The 22,551-nt window shown below is 41.0% G+C and overlaps 1 protein-coding gene across 1 annotated transcript in view; it reads left to right on the forward strand.

Annotated features, from left to right (window-relative positions):
• The window catches only part of REDIC1 (regulator of DNA class I crossover intermediates 1), a 59,127-nt gene that overhangs the window by 16,104 nt on the left and 20,472 nt on the right, over positions 1 to 22,551 (forward strand). The window contains exons 3-4 of the mRNA XM_089686663.1: positions 17,281 to 17,404; positions 22,105 to 22,159. Of these exons, the coding sequence (XP_089542789.1) occupies positions 17,281 to 17,404; positions 22,105 to 22,159 (179 nt within the window). The remainder of the gene's footprint in view (positions 1 to 17,280; positions 17,405 to 22,104; positions 22,160 to 22,551) is intronic.

Here is a 22,551-nt window from a genome sequence, read left to right on the forward strand (position 1 = left end):
GGTGATTTGTGTGCATGGGGACACTAGGGAGTATCCCGTGGCTACTGTGTTTTTTGAGACCCCCAAAGGTAACCTGTCTCATCAGGTAGGATTGGTACCTCATTTACCACATGATGCCATTGTGGGGAGGGATTTTCCAAAATTCTGGGAACTCTGGGATTGTTCTGACCCCCCCACTGTCTCCCCTGCAGACCAGGAAGGTGAATCCCAGAAAGCGTCTGAGTGTGGTGAGGTCTCTCCCAAGTTCCCCTTGTCGGTACTAGCTGGGGAGACCCAAGGAACTGAGGAGGAGCCCGCCTCCTCAGATGAAAATCTGCCGGTTGTGGAGTTCTCGGACTTAGAGGTGCATAGGGAAAATTTTGCAACCGAACAGCTGAAAGACCCCACACTGATAAAAGCCCGGGAAAATGTAGTAAAAGTAGATGGTCAACTAGTGAGTCCTGAAAAAACTGCTGCTTATCCATACTTCCTTGTGGAAAGGGACCTACTCTATCGAGTTGCTCAAGGGGCAGAAGAAACCATTGAGCAACTGGTGGTGCCCAGACCTTACAGGAAGTTGGTGTTGGAGTTGGCCCATGGACACATCCTTGGGGGTCATTTGGGGGCGGAGAAAACACGGGAAAGAGTACTGCAGCGGTTCTATTGGCCTGGGGTCATTAAGGAGGTGGAAAATTACTGTTCCTCTTGCCCTGTGTGTCAGAAGTCGGCCCCTATGCCCCATTTCCGTAGTCCACTGGTACCTCTTCCCATCATTGAGGTCCCCTTTGAAAGGATTGCCATGGATTTGGTAGGTCCGCTGGTGAAATCCGCTAGGGGGCATCAGTACCTGTTGGTCATACTCGACTATGCCACCCGCTATCCAGAAGCAATTCCACTCCGAAATACCTCTGCCAAGACAATAGCTAAGGAGCTATTCCTCGTTTTCAGCCGAGTGGGTATTTCAAAGGAACTGCTGACGGATCAGGGAACCCCCTTTATGTCCCGGGTGATGAAAGAGCTGTGCAAACTGTTCAAGGTCAAACAGTTGCGCACCTCTGTGTATCATCCCCAAACTGACGGGTTGGTGGAAAGGTTCAACAAAACCCTGAAACAAATGCTAAGGAAGGTGGTAGATAAGGATGGAAAGGGTTGGGATTATTTAGTACCCTATTTGATGTTTGCCATCCGGGAGGTACCCCAGTCCTCCACAGGGTTTTCACCATTTGAGTTGCTCTATGGGAGACACCCAAGGGGGCTGTTAGATATCGCCAAGGAAACTTGGGAAAGTGAGAGTTCTCCCCACCGGAGTGTGATTGAGCACGTCGCCCAAATGCAAGATAGAATTGCCCAGGTCATGCCTATCGTAAAGGAACATTTGTCCCAAGCACAGTTAGCGCAGCAGAGGGTGTACAATCGGGGGGCCCGGACCAGGTCATTTGCTGAAGGAGATAGAGTGCTAGTGCTAATCCATACGGTTGAAAGCAAATTCCTGGCCAAATGGCATGGCCCCTACGAGGTGATTGAGAAAGTGAGTGAAGTGAATTACAGGGTCAGACAACCAGGAAGGCGGAAACCGGAGCAGATCTACCACATTAATCTGCTAAAGGCCTGGAGGGACACGGAATCCCTAGTTGCTGAGGGTTTGTCACCAGCGCCATCTAACTGCTTGGTTCCGGAGGTTGGAATAGCAGTCATGCTGTCTACAGTTCAAAAACGGGAGGCTAAAGAGTTTGTGCTCCGCAACACAGATGTTTTTTCTGAGCTGCCGGGACAAACCTCGGGGGTGGAGCATGACATTATCACCCCACCGGGTGAAAGGGTAAAACTGAAACCCTATAGAATCCCAGAGGCTCGACGGGAGGCAATACGTGGGGAAGTACAGAGAATGCTAGATTTGGGGGTGATAGAGGAGTCCCAAAGTGACTGGTCCAGCCCCATAGTGTTGGTGCCCAAACCAGATGGGAGCTGGCGATTTTGTAACGACTTTCGACAGTTGAATAAAGTTACAAAATTTGACACCTACCCCATGCCAAGGATAGATGAACTAATCGACCGACTGGGAGCAGCCCGGTACATGACAACGCTAGACTTGACAAAAGGTTATTGGCAAATTCCCCTAGCTAAGTCGGCAAAGGAGAAGACTGCATTTGTAACCCCAGAAGGGTCATTCCAGTATAAAAGAATGCCGTTCGGGTTACAGAATGCACCGGCCACCTTTCAGCGAAAAATGGATCAGATTCTTCGTCCCCATCAGAAGTATGCTGCAGCGTACTTGGACGATGTGATTATCCATAGCGCAGACTGGGCCTCACATTTGCCAAAAGTTCAGGCTGTGCTAGACTCAATACGGAAAGCTGGGTTTACGGCCAACCCAAAGAAGTGTACGATTGGACAGGAGGAGGCCAGGTACCTGGGGTACACTATTGGGAGAGGGGTAATAAAACCTCAGATAAACAAAGTGGAAGCAATACAGAATTGGCCACGCCCAAATAACAAAAAGCAGGTACGGGCTTTTCTAGGAATTGCTGGCTACTATCGGCGATTCATTCCCCATTTTGCTTCTATGGCAGTACCCCTAACCAACCTGACAAAAGGGAAGGAGCCTGTCATGGTTAAGTGGTCCCCTGAGGCTGAAGCAGCCTTCCAGTCTTTAAAAAGGGCCTTATGTAGCCAGCCAGTCCTATACTCCCCAGACTTCTCAAAAGACTTTGTGGTCCAGACGGATGCATCCAATGTTGGCTTAGGAGCAGTGCTGTCCCAGGTTTGGCAGGGGGAGGAGCACCCAGTAATCTATCTCAGCCGAAAGCTAAAGTCTCACGAGGAAAATTACGCCACGATTGAGAAGGAGTGTTTAGCGGTGAAGTGGGCCCTAGATTCCCTTCGGTACTATCTGCTGGGCAGACATTTTGACCTGATCACAGATCACGCTCCCTTGAAATGGATGGCTCAAAATAAGGAGACCAATAGAAGGGTAAATAGGTGGTTTCTGGCCCTACAGGAATTTACCTTCACGGTGAAGCATCGCCCTGGAGTTCAGATGGGAAATGTGGATGCTTTATCCCGGGTACATGCCTGCCTGGCTACTGGTGTTACAACCCCAAGGTTGAAACAAGAGGGGGGGGTATGTGACAGTAGGCAGGTGAAATCACCTGGTTGCGTCCTGGATGGACGATATATTTGTCCAAGGTTCAGGCTTTATGGGGATTTGTACCACTAGAGGGAAGTGCTGAGTCCTTCAGCACTGAGGTAATGAGCCCAGCTGAAGGTAGTGGGCTCATTAAACACCTCTATAAAACCTCCCAGAGTGCTTAGGGAGTTGCTCCACCCTGGAACCAGATCTGTGCCTGAACTGTCTGGGGAGCTGACCTGTTACCTGTGTGCAGAGAGACCAAAGCCTGTGTGGCTAGCCTCCAAGTACTAGCAACTAGGTATAGCAGCAGGCTGTACCTAGTGGGTAGCTAGGGAGAAGCTGTTGTTGCAGTAAGTAGCCAAGTTGGCCAGGATTTATTTTGATGTTTCTTTTTGTTTATCCTTTTTTCTGTAAATATTGTAAATAAATTGCACCTGTTTGTTTTCACCTCCACTATTGTTGTGCTGTGCCTATTTTTTTTGTGTTGTGCACCCATCCAGGGGGTCACACACACCCGCTGCCGAGCTAACCCTGTTACAATATATATATATATATATATATATATATATATATATCCCTTCAGCAGGGTTCACTCCACTCATGAAACAAAGATGGCCCAGATCAAGACCGACTGATCTAGAATTGGAGTATCTGTAAGATATCATGTAGACATAAGCATTGAAATTAAGAGTCTTCACTCTAAAATTCTAATAGTACCAACCACAGCCCTATTTGCTGACTGCATACGTTTTTTGATGTTATAGTTTGATGACACCCAGGACTTTGGCGTGTGGGGTGGGAGAGATGGTGGCGTTGTTAGTAGTGATGGAGAGGATGGGGTGGGGGGAAGACCAGGAGCTCGGTTTCCTTCCAAGGAAGTTGCCTTCCTTGTTGCTATAATCTTTGTGTGAAGGGTCTAATAGTTAGTGGCTTTATACTGTAAAGTATCCTCCTCAGTGTTACATAAAAACAAGGTAGTTCTGAGGTCAAGAGCCTCTTTCTTCCATAAGGTTGATTCCTCCTTCCACCTCAACCAAGACATTGTTCATCCTTCTTTATGTTCTGCTCTGAAACATCCTGGATAGATTTCTATCCATTGCCTTAATGTGGTACATGCTGTTAGTCTACCTCTCGGCTACAGCCTCTTTTAGGTAATTGAAGTCCCTCTTTGTGCTTTCTGGGTGATTCTCTACAGGTTATTCGCTGCTTCTTGCATCACAGTTGCTAGGTGGATTATGCAAGTCATCATTTGGGCCAGTGGTCTTAAGCAGGCATCACTAAATGGCATACCACAATCCAGACACAGGCCAAGCAACAGTGTGCCATTTAGCAGCCTGGGTGGATGTCCACTCCAGTGTATCCCAGCTCAGGCATTGTCATCCTCACAGCAGGGCACAGGGTGGGAAGTGCGGCAAGTCTGGAACATTTCAAATAAACAAGTGGGTGATGGGAGGGGGCTTTGATTGCAAGGGGGGACTGGGATGTGAGGGAGAATGCAATGTAAGGGGGGGTGGCTGTAATATAAGGGAGGTGACTGTGAGGTGAAGGGGACTGCAATGTAAGGATGGGTGTGTGTGTGTGGGGGGGGGATTGGGGGGTGATGTGAAGGGAGGACTGTGATGTAAGATGGGGACTGATAAAGGACACTGATGTAAAGGGGGAGCGGGACTGATGGGATGGGGGGTTAAAATGTGAAGGAGGGGCTGGGGACACTGTGGTAAAGAAAACGTTGATGAAAGAGGGCTTGGATTGGAAGGGAACTGCAATATAAAAGAGGAAGGAGAGACTGTAATATGAAGAGGGTCTGGGATGAGAAGTAGGGACTAAGGAGACAGTTGCACTGTTGTAAAGGAAGGCTGTGATGTAAAGGGAGGGAAACAGATGTAAAGGGGGTCTGTTATGTAAGGATGGAACGGAGAACAGTGATGTAAAGAGGGGCTGAGGCAGTTGATGTGAAGGGGGTGGGGGCTGAGCACACTATTGTAAAGGAGGTCTGTGATTAAAAGAGGGGGAGTTGTGATGTGAAGGACCTGAGTCATAGTACAAGCATGAGATTCGGACCTCTGAAGAATTTTACTGACCAGCCCTCTATGAATTTTATTTCAATACCCCGGATCTAAAGAACAGGGCTCCTTTCTTCCCTGTTAGGGTACACTCTGCCAGATCGGTTAGTGCTTCATGGACTTTTCAGCATCAGGCTTCTTATTCTGAGATTTGCAAGACTGACACCTAGTCTCCTGTTCACAAATTAAAGAATAAGTTCACTTTTCATAATAAATAGAAGCGTTTTCCAATGCCATTTCTGGCCCAGCCATCCCAATGTGCTTTTCTCTCACTTACCTCATCCACAGAACATTTAATTTTTCATCAGTTTATATGAGATTTTGAACGGATTTTCAGATTACATCATTTCCTGTCGATGGTCTCTCAGTATTCACTTCCTGTAGGCCACTTCTCAGAATCCTTCACTTCCTTGTTGCATCACAGAAGAGGGTGTGATAGGATGTGTTCACCACTCTGAACCTCACCTCCCTTACTACAATACTACCTTCCTCCCATCAGCTATGTAGTACAAGGGCCTGTCTGATTTGATACAAATGAAATGGATTGTTCAGGTGTGTCCTTTTATTCCATAGTTCTGGTAAATCTAAAGGAAATTGTACAGAGATTGTAAAATCAGATTGCATAGTGTATGGACATCTTTATACAAGTACATAGGAGGGAGTGGATGGAGACACTCATTTGTCAGGCCCCGTTCACACCTCCATGTAGTGAAGACTAACATTCCCACATGCGTTTGTTTTGGGTCTTTTGGAGCATTTTCACTCGTCACGTATAGGGCAACCCATTCTATTGAACGAGCTGCTATACACGCAACAATTGCCCCAGAAAGGCTTCAGAAAGTTTTTTGGAGTGGAGCAAGGTGCGTTACTGAGGTTTTTGATGTGGTTGCTGCACTTTGGGTTCCTTTTAACATTGCAAAAACAAAGAAACAGAGGTTGTACCAGCCTAGTGCATTACCTGAGAATTACCTTTTATTGAGTTAAAAGGAGATATATACTCACAAACGACTGTGTTGACAAAGGCATATCAATATCCAAAGCAATCATGTCACCAGGTCAGCTCCCAAAGCATGAGAAGACCCTCAAATGGTTGACGTGTTTCAAGGGGTGATCCCCTCTTCATCAGAGCCAATATCGATTGTTACATAAGCAATCCATTTATATGTGGCTTAGAACTACATCCACCTTTTAACCACACTGGGTGAAAGGCAGTCATATTCTTGCATTTTATGAGGTAGTCTTTAGTGAACTCAAGAACATATGCGCTAAGAAGGGCAGACACCCAAGTAATCAAGATCTCCTTCATGGTCCATTGGAGACCATCAAACACAACACAGGGGTTATTATTAGACAGGCAAAGGAGGTTGCCTAGTCATACAAGACAGGGAGACTTTGAGGAGGCTTTGAGACTCTTATACATGAGAGAACTTAAGAGTTTATTAGATACAAAACTAATAGAGGGTGTTCTGACCAAACCTGAATATTATTTTTCATATAAAAAATAATCAACCACCCCTTACTTTTATCACATCCCCAAAATACACAAGTGTTGGATTTTAGACACATATAATACTTCTTCTAGTGTCTTGAGGCGATTATGAATGAAAGAGCCATTGAAATAACAAGTGAAGTGTGATTTTATTCTATCACACAATGGTGTAAAATAACAATGTAAAGCGTATTATGAACAGTTCCATGTAGATAAAACTACTGTAAAAATAACAAGCAAACGTTTAAAGACAAAGTCACCATTATTTGTCATGGCTGTCCTTGCCATGTGCAGTTATCCATGTCCTTGTCCGTCTCAATGACTTTGTGAAGAAGAAGCCGGACGTGACTATATTGTAGCCGGAAGTGATCTCGTAACAGTATGCACCTGTTGCAGCTTCTCAGACGTGTGTATGCAAGAGTCATGTAGCGTGTAAGTGTGTCCCTCTTGTCCGTTCTCGTCTCATGGTCTTTTATGAGGCAAATGTACGTCATAGTTACTGATCTTAATACCTTCTATGGAAATTATTACTGCTTAGCAAAGCCATTTCATAAAAGGGAGGGGATACTATACATATGATGTTTGATGGACAGGAACATATGTATGCTGATGTACTAATGATGTAACCCTCAGCTATATATTTAAAGAATAATATAGCTTAAGAACATATCAATGTATAATCACTAAACTATATATGTATCAATGTTAGAAACGTATACTAAATAGACACAGATACTATTAAAATACATAATGTAATAGTAAGTCATTTCTAATAACCTTGACATAACTACCAGCCTAAATATAGTATACTCAGCCTTCAACTGATTTAGCTAGTTCAGCTTACTCCTGTCTTATTTTACTGTCTCCGCTTAACTTATTCATATCTTTTTCAGCCTCAGTTTAATTGAAGAATAGTAATACTACCATTTGTCAAAAGACCATTTACACATATTAATATTAATTATGACTAATCATAAAAACCAAATATTTTGCAAGCTTGCCATCAATATAAGTGCTGAATCATAATTTAGATTTATTAACAACAAGGATGAAAAGAATCCCCCTGGATGACCTATCACAGTGGATATTGAGAGCCTCACCAGCAATTTAGGTTGCTATATTGACCACTTTTTACAAAATCTCGTCATCAATCTTCCCTCATATGTCAAAGACTCCAGCCATATGCTGGATATACTTTCCAACCATTTATGGTTACCAGGTTATAGGTGGCTTTTGTTAGATGTAGCTTCCTTGTACACCTCTATTCAACATGAACTCGGACTGAGAGCCATACAGTATTATTTGACAATTCCTTTACAACAGCATTGAGTTCACCTTACAACACAACTTTTCCTTTTTGGGCAAACATTATCGTCAGATACAGGGCATAGCCACGGGAGCCAGGTTCGCCCCATGTTTTGCCAATCTATTTATGGGTTACTGGGAAAACCAGTTCATTTGGCATAACAACCCATTTGGAGCGCACCTGGTCCTCTATGCCAGATATATTGATGACATTCTTTTCATTTGGGATGGTTCATATTCTCAATTAGATGGTTACCTGGAGAATTGTAGGAGTAACACCTATGACATTTCTTTTACCCATGTCATTGATGAACATATTCTCATATTTTTGGATTTAGAGTTGAGGATTGGTCCTGAAGGTTCCATTCTTTCAAGAACACATTTCAAACCTAGTGCCGGGAATTCTTATTTGCATGCTGGGAGTCCCTACCACCCCCGTTGGATTAGAAAGGTTGAGATGCACATGCACAGTCAAGCAGGACTATGTGAAACAAGGCAGCATCCTAAAAAAGAAATTCAGAGAAAAGGGGTATGAGGAGTGCCATGTGGAAGAAGCCTTTAACAAATATTTGTCATTTATGTAATATGAAGAGCAAAGAACAGATTTCTGTCCCCAATAATGAGGTCTCCATCAAGAACGTGTCGACCACACACCCTGTACGTTTTTGCACCCAATTTAATAGTAAAGCTTGGAAGATACAACGAATATTTACAAAAACTTTACAAAAAATTGGAATATTCTTAGCAATGATCCAGTCCTGGGGGGTATTTTAGCAGAGAAACCTGAGTTTATTTTCAGGAAACCGTGAGATCTGAGAAGCATCATAGCCTCCAGTAGAGTACAGAAACCCAAGGATTCTATAGAGAAAAACCCAAACGGGTGGACATCCATCTTTGATCAAAAAAGGAGCTATAGGTGCGGGGTTAAAAACTGTGGAACATGCTTTCTTATGTGGTATCACAAGCAGGATGTAACAGGCACTGATGGTAGAACACATATTATCAAGTAATTTTTTAGTTTCGAGGCTACGTATGTGATCTATGGGTTACTTTGCCCTTTTGGGCTACTCTATGTGGGCTTTGAGGGTCCGCATTAGTGAACACAAAGGGAACATACATCATGGGAGAGAAGTATTCGGTCCCACGCTGAAGGGAAATGTGTGTTCCTTGTTCCCATCCATTTTGTTTCTTGTATTCCATTTTGATTAATTGTTTTGTATTATGCCCAGAATGAGTTAATGAAAATATGAAGACGTGCATGTAAAAGCTGTGTATGTATTATAGAACTGTACTCACAATATTCTTTTGTTTTTTATCTTAGCTTAGCCTTGGTAGAGGCAGGGAAAGTATCCAGTTATTTCTTTGTATTAACAGCATTTGTTTCTGCTATGATATAGTTAAAAGTCAAATACTTCTGTCCCATGGGAAAATAACAGTTGGTTACTTGTAACTGATTTCAAGGTCTGAGAAATCTCACGTTCACAGCCTTGACAAGTATCCAGCAAAATCCTATTGTATGGTTTTCTTTGTTACAATATAAGAAGAAGAATCTACGAATAAAGATTGATTGTCTTCTGGAAACCTGTGTGTGCATGCTCATTTCTTCCTTCCAGAACACGGTCTCTTGAGCTCAACGGGGAAACTGAAACCTACCAGTGGTCATTAGAAGCACAAATCCCTTTCACACGCCACTTCAAAGACACACATGAAGGTGACTATTCTGGCATTCGTGCCTTTGGGATCAAACCCATCCCAAATGAAGTGGACAATGGCAAGCGACATCCGAGACTGTGCAAGAGAGCTTTTGGATTTTCACCCTAGGGCAGGGGTGACAAACTGCGACCCTGCAGTAGTTGCAGAACTACAAATCTCATGAGGCATTGCAAGGCAGACAGTTACAAAGGCAGAGGCATGATGGGTCTTGTAGTTCCTCAACAACTGGAGGGCCACAGTTTGACACCTGTGCCCTGGGGTGTCTAGCCCCCAAAGGGCTTAATGAGGATCTAGAAATCCACAACTTGATCTAACTCTTCCTTTTCAATTTTAGCACTTGGGTCCCTTTGTTCAATTTCTTCTAACGATTTCCTTTTTGTTAGACCAGTGTTAAATGTATGTACAGAAATTGCAGTATAGCCTGCTATGAATGAAATTGATAGTCTCACATGCAAGCATTATGAGTATGATACAGATAAGTGGAGCTTTCCCAATTTAGAACTAAAATCTTAAATGAAGAACGTGCTACAGATTGGTCCCATCTGCCTCATCCATTTTTATCCCCCTTTTTTTCCCATTCACCTGAAGCATGTATTCATCCACTCTACATGACTATCATGTCTGAGAGTATGTGCGTGTATGAGACCACGCACGCACATACATACATACATACATTGTCTCTTATTTAGAGTATACAGTCAGCCCTGGATACAAAGTGACAGTATTTTTCAAGTTTTTCATGCTTATTGAGTCAGGCTCATGTGATAAGATACGGTGCTTTCTGCCACTCACGCACCGAAAATGTAGGAAATGTTGTTGCAGGTGCAGGTTCTATCATGCTTTAGTGGTTGAATATGTATTGATAGTCTGCCTTCAGGCGGCCTGTGAGAATTGGATCCGGGCCGTATTTGAGCTGTTGTTCAGACATTCTTGTCCCCTATACATTGTTTGGTTGCACATTGTTTCTTATATTCTTAAAAGTACTTAGCTGTATGGTAGTACGGCCATTTATTTAGAATGGTATTGCCTCTGTTCATATACATGGACAGACGCACCCGGTTTTGGCCGCATGCAGATTGCGTACAGCCACAGGGCTTACATTTGGAGGCACATAGTATATGGCTAAAATTACCATTTAGGTATACATACATGCATTTTTTTGTCATTATCATTTTTAGAATTATCAATCATGCTAACTAGAATCATTAAATAAAAAATTTGATTCACTAGATATACATTAGAAATCATCTTTTACCCATGTAGCATTATCATATTGTTTTATTTTAGTTTGATTTTATTTTTATTTGTCATTTGTATTTCGACTCTTTTTTTTTTTTTTTTGTGTCCTATCTGGGAGAATTCCCTCATAGGTAATTGTCCAGTGTGATTACATCCTGTCTGGCTGGGTGTCACTGCCGGCTTTCCAGCTCTAGCGTCCCTTCGATTCTTTAAAGTGACCGGATATTATGTCTTCGGATGTCCAGAGGACACAGCTGGAACGCACACTCAGGCCAAACTTCCGGTTTTCGGCTGGCGTGTGCTTCACATCAACATGCTGCACCCTGCTGGGCGTTTTTTGCAATTCATTTAATGAAACCTGCTGTTCTTTGTGGGAATGATTTTTCAAATTCAATTCCAATTCACAATAGCACTATTCACCCATGGACATCGTTTGATGCAGGAGAGTCAATGGCCCCACTGATTATATGTGAGTCGAACATTTACCAGCTTTTGAGGTATATATTCTTGTTGTACTATTTAATTATTTTAGCCATTGCTAATCTAATACAGTTTTAAAATATTTTTAATGTATTTTATGTGTTTTGTATTGATACTTATATGGGCTAATCATACCATATCACTGTGTCTTTATGAGTATGTCTTGCCCTGTACGCAGCCAGCTGTTTAATATTTGGGCCATTACACCTTCCCCTTGTGGTAGGAGTCTATTTTACCCATGTGACCTCATTTTGTTATATAAAAGGATTGCTTATGTAACAATCGATATTGATTCTGATGAAGAGGGGATCGCCCCTCGAAATGCATCAGCCATTTGAGGGTCTTCTCTTGCTTTGGGAGCTGACCTGGTGACATGATTGCTTTGGATATTGATATGCCTTTGTCAGCACAGTTGTTTGTGAGTGAGTATATCTCCTTTTAACTCAATATAGGTAATTCTCAGCTAATGCACTAGGCCGGTGTGCCTTCTGTTTCTTTGTTTTTGCAGTGAGCACTTTGGGTTTTCCCCGACCCTTAGAGGGCAGCAAAGTGGGTGCTGATGTTTTCAAGGACCGGAAATACTTCCATCCTCTCACCACTCTTGAGCACAGGAGGCATTTCTCTTGTTATTTGGTGCCTTTAACATGTAATGACAACCCAAACACGATGCACATTTGCAGTGTGTTTCTAAAATGCATGGCAAAGCGTGCATTTTTGGCGCAGATTGCCATGCATTCAGAAACACACAAATGTAAATGCAACCTCTTTGTTCTGTGTAAACACACCAATTTCAGTTGCAGGCCCCATTCACAGTAGAGAGATTGAATGTTTTTTGGCTTGTTTTTCCAGAGACATACATAGGGCAGCCCAATGATTCCAATGGACTGCACTACACATTGCAAAGTATGGACATTTTAGTGTGATGCGAGTTTACTGCGTGTTTTGCTGCATTTGTCATGTTTTTTTCATGTGGCAAAATGTATGCTTGTTTCTGTGTTTGCTTTGTCTTTAACAATTAATGACACTGAAAGTGCAACTAGTTAATTTTAGGTGTATACAGTGCCTTGAAAAAGTATTCATACCCCTTGAAATTTTGCACATTTTGTCATGTTATAACCAAAAATGTAAATTTATTTTATTGGGATTTTATGTGATAGACCAACACAAAGTGGCACATAATTGTGAAGTGGAAGGAAAATTATAAATGTTTTTCAAAAATGTTTCCAAATAAATGTGAAAAGTGTGGTGTGCATTGGTATTTAGCCCCCTTTACTCTGATACCCCTAACTAAAATCTAGTGGAACCAATTGCCTTCAGAAATCACCTAATTAGTAAATAGAGTCCACCTGTATGTATTTTAATCTTGGTATAAATACAGATGTTCTGTGAAGCCCTCAGAGGTGTGTTAGAGAACATTAGTGAACAAACAGCATCATGAAGGCCAAGGAACATACTAGACAGGTCAGGAATTAAGTTGTGGAGAAGTTTAAAGCAGGGTTAGGTTATAAAAAAGTATCCCAAGCTTTGAACATCTCATAGAGCACTGTTCAGCATGAGTATGGCACGAGTATGGCATGGAACGAGTATGGCACAACTTCAAACCTATCAAGATATGGCCATCCACCTAAACTGACAGGCCAGGCAAGGAGAGCATTAATCAGAGAAGCAGCCAAGATGCCCATGGTAACTCTGGAGGAGCTGCAGAGATCCATTGCTCAGGTGGGAGAATCTGTCCACAGGACAACTATTAGTCATGCACTCCACAAATCTAGCCTTTATGGAAGAGTGACAAGAAGAAAGCCATTGTTAAAAGAAAGCCGTAAGAAGTCCCATTTGAAGTTTACGAGACGCCATGTGGGGGACACAGCGGAAGAAGGTGCTCTGGTCAAATGAGACCAAAATTTAACTTTTTGGCTTAAAAGCAAAACGCTATGTGTGGCGGAAAACTAATACTGCACATCACCCTGAGCACACCATCCCGCCGTGAAACATGGTCGTGGCAGCATCATGTGGGGATGCTTTTCTTCAGCAGGGACAGGGAAGCTGGTCAGAGTTGATGGGAAGATGGAGCCAAATACAGGGTAATCTTAGAAGAAATCCTGTCAGAGTCTGCAAAAGGCCTGAGACTGGGGCAGCGGTTTTCCTTCCAGCAGGAAAACGACCCTAAACATACAGCCAGAGCTACAATGGAATGGTTTGGATCAAAGTATATATGTGTTAGAATGGCCCACTCAAAGTCCAGACCTAAATCCGATTGAGAATCTGTGGCAAGACTTGAAAATTGCTGTTCACAGATGCTCTCCATCCAACCTGATAGAGCTTGAGCTATTTTGCAAAGAAGAATGGGCAAAAATTCCACTCTCTAGATGTACAAAGCTGATAGAGGCATAGACAAAAAAACTTGCAGCTGTAATTGCAATGAAAGGTGGTTCTACAAAGTATTGACTCAGGGGGCTTAATAAAAATGCACGTCACACTTTTCACATATTTGTAAAAACTTTTGAAAACCATTTTTCATTTTCCTTCCACTTTACAATTATGTGCCATTTTGTGTTGGTCTACTACATAAAATCCCAATAAAATACATTTACGCTTTGGGTTGCAATGTGACAAAATGTGGAAAATTTCAAGGGATTTGAATACTTTTTCAAGGCACTGGATACTAGAATTTGTATTCATTTGTTTAATAATAGTAATGGCGGCGATCAGCTACTTAGCAAGACTGCGATATTGCAGCAGACAGTTTAACACTAACTGACACTTTGTGGGAACCAATGACAATGAGATCAGTGCTAAAAATATGCACCATCACTGTACTAATGAAACTGGCTGGATATCTAGGGCATTCAAATGGATAACTGTGTGCCTAACCAGTGTTTTTGTGCTTACTTTCAGGTGCTTTTACTAAGGGATGTTCTGGATTTTATTCCCTGCTTTGCCTTTGCATTCCATGCTGACAGGATGGAGCTCTGTATTGTTTATACAGAGCTCAGTCCAGTGTGTCTCCTTGCCGCTCAACAGGTGTCGGCAGTCATTCATTGTCCGGCACCCAATGATTGGCTTTTGCTGTGACAAATCACAGCAGAAGAGGCACGTGCGCGTACACTCTATCCGGAAGTGCAGAATCACATATACACTGCTCAAAAAAAGTTAAAGGAACACTTTTTAATCAGAGTATAGCATCAAGCCAATTAAACTCTTTGGATATTGATCTGGTCAGTTAGGTAGCAGAGGGGGTTGTTAATCAGTTTCAGCTGCTTTGGTGTTAATGAAATTAACCACCTCCCGTCCGGCCGTTGTATATAAACGGCCAGACGGTGGCAGTGCAGGGGTGGGTGGCCGTTTATAAATGGCCTCCCCGCCCCCTGCTTGTGTGTGCTTCTTGGGAGCACGCAGCGCCGTGATCCGGTGCCCGATGTTTCCTCCGGACACAGTGGAACACTGATCATCGTACGGGACCTCTGTGCGAGATCCCGATCATGTGATCACTGATTGACCAATCAGTGATTACATGCAGAGTAATAAGCAATATGTCACTTCTGACATCATTGCTTTCTACGTGTGAAATCTGTGAATGATCACAAAGGTCACATGGTACAAGGCTATTCACAACAGCCTTGTACCATATGACAAGCTGTGACCAATCACAGCTCACACAGTAGTTCTCAGTGGCTGCAAGAATGCAGCCAGAGAGGAGGAGAAATTATTGCTTTTACAGCCTTTATGGGTATAAAAGCAATCAGTATTAAAAAAAAAAAAAATCATCACCCCCCACAAGTAGAATAGTGTCACCATGGTGACACTGTACTGCTAGGGTGACAGTATGTTAAAAAAAAAAACAAACATAAATAATAATATCAAAAAATAAAATAAAAATGTAAAAAAAAGTTTAAAAATTATAATTTTTGGTTATAAACTAATTTTAGTTATTTTTTTACTAAAAAGATAACAATCAATTTTGGCCAAGATTTATGATGAAATATTATTTATTTGCAAAATTTTATAAGAAAAACACTTTTTTTCAAAATGTTTAGACTTTTTCATTTGCATAGCAAAAAAAAAATCCCAGTGGTGAATAAATACCACCAAAATAATGCTTTATCTGTCTCAAAAAATTCATATGGGTACAGTGTTGCATGACTGCACAATTGTCATTTAAAGTGTGATAGCACTGAAAGCTGAAAATTGGCCTGGACAGGAAGGGGGTAAAAGTGTCCGGACTTGAAGTGGTGGTGGGCCAGTGATGGTCTGGGGAGGCATATCCATGGAGGGACACACAGACCTCTACAGGATAGGCAATGGCATACTCACTGCCATTGGGTATCGAAATGAAATCCTTGGACCCATTGTCAGACCCTATGTTGGTGCAGTGGGTCCTGGTTCCTCCTGGTGCACGACAATGCTTGGCCTCATGTGGTGAGAGTATGCAGGCAGTTCCTGGAGGATGAAGGAATTGATATCATTAAATGGCCCCCAAGCTTCCCTGACCTAAATCCAATATAACACCTCTGGGATATCATGTTTCAGTCCATCCGACGCTGCAAGGTTGCACCAGGAACTCAGTGATGCCCTGGTCCAGATCTGGCAGGAAATATCCCAGGACACCATCCGTCATCTCATTAGGAGCATGTCAGGCATGCATACAAGCACGTGGGGGCCATACAAACTACTGAGTACAATTTTGAGTTGCTGCGATGTAATTTCAGCAAAATGAACTAGCCTGCTGCATCATTTTTTCACTTTGATTTTCGGGGTGTCTTTAAATTCATTACTATATAGGTTGATAATTTTCTTTTCATTACCCAGTCCATATCCATATAGATATCCAGCATGATATTTTTCCCCATTAAGATCTGATGCGTTTTCAAAGTGTTTGTTTAATTTTTTTGAGCAGTGTATATACACAATTCTGCAGAGCGGCCGCCCTGTAGCAATAAAGCTGCTATAGGGCGGTCGACAACTGGTTAAAGTGTATTTTCACCTTTGGGGTTTAACTCCTACTTTAAATTTAGTATACGCTCCCATTCACATAGAATAACAAAAAAAAATATTCAAAACTTGCTGGTTACCTCTGGAGACCCGAAGAGCCGGCTCAGGTGAGGACCACAGTGGATCACTAGACAGTTAATCCTGTTATTAAAATCAGTAGCTACAGTATTTGTAGTTGCTGCTGAGTATTAGTTTTTGGTTTCTAGGGTGAAGAACCACTTTTATGAGGAATAGAGTGTGGACAAAAATACTGTGCAAAGATTGTTGGCTTCAGCCATGACACCTTTCCTGTAGAAATATCTAAAAATTTTTTTTTAAGGTATGTTGTGTGAATGGGAACACATATCAAACATACAGTGGAGTTTTCTCATATTTGAATGCACAAGTGGAAATATGTTTAAAATCCATTTTATGTGCACCAGAAATGTGTAGTAAAGATGTGAGATGAATGATGCCTTTCCAACCACCTATGCAAGAAATGTTACCAGACATACAGGTCAGAGTGAAGCTGTAACCCTTGTTACTAGCATAGAGGTCCTTTACAACGTTTACAAATAATGACTGTGTTTTCTTTGTGAAGGATGACACTTTCCTGCACATATACCCCCCTACTTCCCTGAAATGAAGTAAATTATCGGCAAATGTTTTGCAACATTTTGTAACAGAATAAACAGAGGTTCATACTGTAATAAGAGTGCGTTATAATGTGCAAGTAGCCATTCTGAAATCCTATCTTACTGTGTTACTATGTTACTGTCCTACTATGTGTCCAATAGTAACAAGTAGAGAAGAGAAAAATTTAACTTACATTTTATGACGGAATGCTGACTATAAACTTTAAACTGACGTAAAGTGATATGACAATTTAAATATACTCTTTTTTTTATTCAAAGATAAAATGCCACATCGTGTTGATATGTGCAAAGCAGTTTTTTTAAGTGGTGGAAACAATACAGAATTGCCAATGTCACCAATCATTGTTCCTTCAAAATTGTGCTTAGATGATTCTGAAATTTTGTAAGTAAAATGTAATTAGTTTCTATAATTTATCTAATCGATTTGTTACTTGAAGTATTGCTTCCAAATTTAAAAACAATTCTGCAAATCATGAAAATGTAACCTGTAGAAATCTGAAATGTATATGCTTGTTTATTGACCATGTACCAGTAAAATATGTGTGGCTTTATACAAAGAAAATGCACAAAATAATTTTTAGTGCAAATTTGTAAATTAGAAATAAGCTGTGGTGGGGTAGCTCAACAGCCTGAAAATTAATATTCTCAATAACCTAAAATATAATAAATCTCAATAACCACCAGATATTTACAGTATGCTGTATACTGTATGTTATGACAACTTTAGATATGTTTAAAACTTCAGCCTTATTCAACCCTAAAAAGTAAAAAAGATTAAAATCTAGTGTGTTTAGTATCTAAAAATTAATGGGAAAACCACAGTAGCTACTGCAATCAGATGAAAAAATCTGTAGGTAATTATCAAAGGAAAATATGTCAGTTTTGTGCTTTAAATATTGCCATATTTTTCATGTGGCAATTAACAATCTTATGACAAGTTGTGGTGTTGGAACAGTCCTGCTAAATCCGCTTAAACATGTTATGCAACAGTTTTTATACGTGTCCGATCATGTTTGCCAACAGAACGTAGCACTTGCTCCAGTGTTCTGCTTTAAAAACTGTTCCAAATTAAACGCCATTACCAGAGTGGTGTAAATACTGTAGTGAGGGGTGGTGAGCAATGCAGATTAGTGATTTGGCAAGGAGAGGGAGATTTATGTAGAGAAAATAGGAGAAAGATAACATTTAAAATGATCCATGTGGAAGAATATAGCAGGTTTTGCCAGAGTTTGGATACACACTGGAGTAATGCACTTAAATCTGGCACACTACCACCACCATTATATATACCTTATCTTTTATACAGCGTGATTGTTTTTTGTTTAAACATGTGCATTAAACAAGCATTTTCTACAATGCTTATATCCGCAAATAAAAATTAAACATGATTCAATAAAGTGTCCTTTGTGCTTCAATAAAGTCTCTCTGTGCATATAAAGTGTCCAAGTGCTTTCAGTTATTCACAGTATAATGCACAATGTTTTCAAACTTATTAAAGTGTCTGTGCTCAAAAAAGTGCTCCATTTCCAACAATCAGTGCCATACTGTTCACAAAATCCTCCACAAGAAACAGAACATTCACCAGATTTATATGACTACCTATCAAAGATGAGTCATACATGATGGATAGCCACCATCAGCCGTCTCCTTCTTGGGCCAACTGCACTGTTTGCTTTTAAATGTCTCACACAACATGCAGGGATAGATGGAGGGAGACTACCATAGTGTGAAATCTTTAAAACCTTTTATTTATTAAAACCCATTTCCACAATGCCCACTCACATTGTTATGTGCATACCCTTGCACCAGGATAAAAACGCATGTTACATCATAAGCATAGGGATAACATGGATCTGGCTCTAGGCTCTCTCACCGCCACCTTCTCCTGTATTAACCACTTACGGTGTCGCTGTGAGGGATGATGTCCCTTCCTGCTACACCCCAATGTGGCGTTTCCGCTTCCTGATGTTCTCAAGAGGCACAGCAGAAAGTCCTCACCCCCTTCATTAAATACTGCACTGTTAACCATTTGTTTACTCCTCGATCGGTTCATCCAATCTCTGCATGTATAGCAAGCACCCAGCTTCCTGATTTGTATATTAACTAGCTCAATCACCAATAAACCTCTCTAAGCAACTCTTCCACATGCCCTCATACATATTATGACACCCATGCATTACACATATTGATCATGAGGTCATACCATAGACCATGTTATACATTTCAATAATTTGTGATAAAGTAATTAAGATCAATATCTATATTCAATCCTGCTGGTGTGTCTAATAAATGAATCCATTTTGTTTCATTTTGCGATATCTTGCCCTCTCCAATTTTCTTGGACCTTATCAATACCATAAAATACCAATTGACATCTTTATTATGATGTTTTTTAAAATGTTTTGACACACTGTTTTTCATATCCCTTTTTTATTTTGTTCATGTGTCCCCTTGTTGGTTGTACGCCCTACTTACTGGAGTACACAACTGCACTCCAGTACATAGAATGAGGAACAGAAGTATTTGAACACCCTGCGATTTTGAAAGTTCTCCCACTTAGAAATCATGGAGGGGTCTGAAATTCACATTGTAGGTGCATTCCCACTCTGAGAGACAGAATTTAAAAAAAAAAATTAGGATTCACGTTGTATGATTTTTAAAGAATTTATTTGTCTTGCACTGCTGAACATAAGTATTTGAACACCTGAGAAAATCAGTGTTAATATTTGGTACAGAAGCCTTTGTTTGCAATTACAGAGGTCAAACGTTTCCTGTAGTTCTTGACCAGGTTTGCACACACTGCAACAGGGATTTTGGCCCACTCCTCGAGAAAGATCTCCTCTAGATCTGTCAGGATTCGAGGCTGTCGCTGAGCAACACGTAGTTTCAGCTCCCTCCAAAGATGTTCTATTGGATTTAGGTCTGGAGACTGGCTAGGCCACTCCAGAACCTTGATATGCTTCTTACGGAGCCACTCCTTGGTTATCCTGGCTGTGTGCTTCGGGTCGTTGTCATGTCGTTGTCATGTTGGAAGACCCAGCCACGACCCATCTTCAATGCTCTGACTGAGGGAAGGAGGTTGTTGCTCAAAATCTCACAATAAATGGCCCTATTCATCCTCTCCTTAATACAGTGCAGTTGTCCTGTCCCCAACAGTTAATCTATTTTCACCAAGCTGCTTGGCAATTGCCCCGTAGCCCTTTCCAGCCTTGTGGAGGTCCACAATTTTGTCTCTGGTGTCTTTTGACAGCTCTTTGGTCTTGCCCATGGTAGTAGTTGGCGTCTGACTGACTGTGGGGTGGACAGGTGTCTTTAAACAGCTCAGACAGGTGCTACTAAGTTAGATTGAGTGGAGTAGAGGTGGACTTTTTAAAGGCACAGTAACAGGTCTTTGAGAGCCAGAATTCGTGCTGTTTCTTAGGTGTTCAAATGCTTATGTTCAGCAGTGCAAGACAAATTCTTTAAAAATCATACAATGTGATTTTCCTGAATTTTTTTAAAATTCTGTCTCTCAGAGTGGGAATGGACCTAAAATGTGAATTTCAGACCCCTCCATGATTTCTAAGTGGGAGAACTTGCAAAATTGCAGGATGTTCAAATACTTCTGTTCCTCACTGTAGGTGACATGCATACTTTTGCATGTAATCAAATGTTTAATGTCATATACCTTCCCAGTTCTATTTGACTTGAAATGTGTTCTTTTCCTCTCCTTATGATCACTTGTCCTACAAGAAACACATCTTTTATACCTATAAAACCCTTTTAAATCTAGGAAAGTGACTTTTTTACTTGGGCGGGGGGTCTAGTACATTTCTCACTATCCTGTTTCTTAAACATTTGGCCCTCCTATAAATGAAATTCTTTTTTTTTTGGGGTAGTTCTTTTCCCAATAGCTTATCCTTCAAAAGATTGGCCAATATTTACTTATCACTTTCTCCAGTCTTCTATAGTCCCTGTTAAAATCCGTTACAAATGCAAATTCCATGTTTTTCATGTTATTTTTCCATGTCCTCTGTTTTTTTGTTTAGTAGTTCCTCTCTATTCATCCCTGCTACTTCTGTTTGAATTTTAATTAATTGTTGCTCCTTGTATCCTTTATCTTAAACCAATCCATTAAGACGTTGCTCTGGGAAAAGTAATCCTCATACAGATCGCAATTACATTGCATTCCAATAGTCTCTTAGGGTTGTTACTAACCCATTTCGTGTGGTGACAACTATGAGTAGGTAGGAAACTGTTCAGATCTGTCTTTGATAGTCAGGTCTAGAAAGTTTATTTCATTTTAATAGGTAGTCATATAAATCTGGTGAGTGTTCTGTGTTTATGGTGGAGGATTTCATGAAGCACTGATTGTTGGAAATGGAGCACTTTACTTGTTCCTCTGTGATGGTGTCCAAGTCTAACAACCAAGGTATCCAGGTCTAACAACCAGGCTGAGCACTGTCACATGATAGGAGGGAGACATCGCAACTTCTCCAGTTAACCAACACAGCCAATTAGCGCTGGATGCAGCAGAGCTGCAAAGGAGTGCATATGAGTGAGGGGGTCAGGTGATGTGCTTTGCAGAGACACTGGGGTTGATTTACTAAAGCTGGAGAGTGCAAAATCTGATGCAGCTCTGCATAGAAGCTAGTCAGCTTCCATGTTTTATTGCCAAAGCATAATTGAACAAGCTGAAGTTTGAAGCTGATTGGCTACCATGCACAACTGCATCAGATTTTGCACTGTCCAGTTTTAGTAAATTAACTCCACTGTAACCTTGCCCTGCATGGGTAAGGTGACAGGGTCTCTTTTAAATGCAATTTCCAAACATCCATATCTGATAAAGTGAAATATAGAGATGTCATATTTACTGCAATGTATTTGCATAATAGGATCCCTAATGATAATAGCAAGGTTGCCACCACCTCCCTTCCAAAGTAAGTAAATAGTTTTAGAATGCTTTTCTAGAATTGTACCTGTTTATCAAGTTTGAAATGTGTAGTAGTGTTTTTGTTCACACACAAGTAATTTAACATTGATTAAATTGTGGCTTTTTATTTTAGTTAGTTGTATATTTTGTAATGAAAACTTCAATTTTAGATCATTACAGGAGACAACTGCAGACAGCACAATGAATATAACATCACCTGACCAGGTACCCAGTTGTTAACTGTTGCAAGAATGATTAAGTTTTTTGTAATTGAAATTGCTTTTGTTTTATTTTTATACGTTTGCTGTATTTTTATTTTTACTTTACATTAGCTTTCACTACTGGAGCTCTCACCCAAGATTCACACATTTTTACCCAAATCCAAATTTGCACATTAACTTTATCACAGTAGTTTTTGCCCATTTTCAAAGGAGATTCACTCACAACCTGATAGGACTAAAATCAAACAACATTTCAGTGATGTGTTCACTCACATCTGTTCTAAAATAAGAAAAGTGCTTTAAGGTATTACTCATCCTATTTATCACTCAATGAATTCACTTCGCTTTCAGCTTTTTTTACCTTGCAAGTTTTTTTTACCTTTACAGTATTCAGAC

This window comes from Staurois parvus, unplaced genomic scaffold (assembly GCF_062004578.1).
Source record: "Staurois parvus isolate SC_StPar_1 unplaced genomic scaffold, SC_StPar_1.0 ptg000019l, whole genome shotgun sequence".
Classification (NCBI taxonomy): domain Eukaryota; kingdom Metazoa; phylum Chordata; class Amphibia; order Anura; family Ranidae; genus Staurois; species Staurois parvus.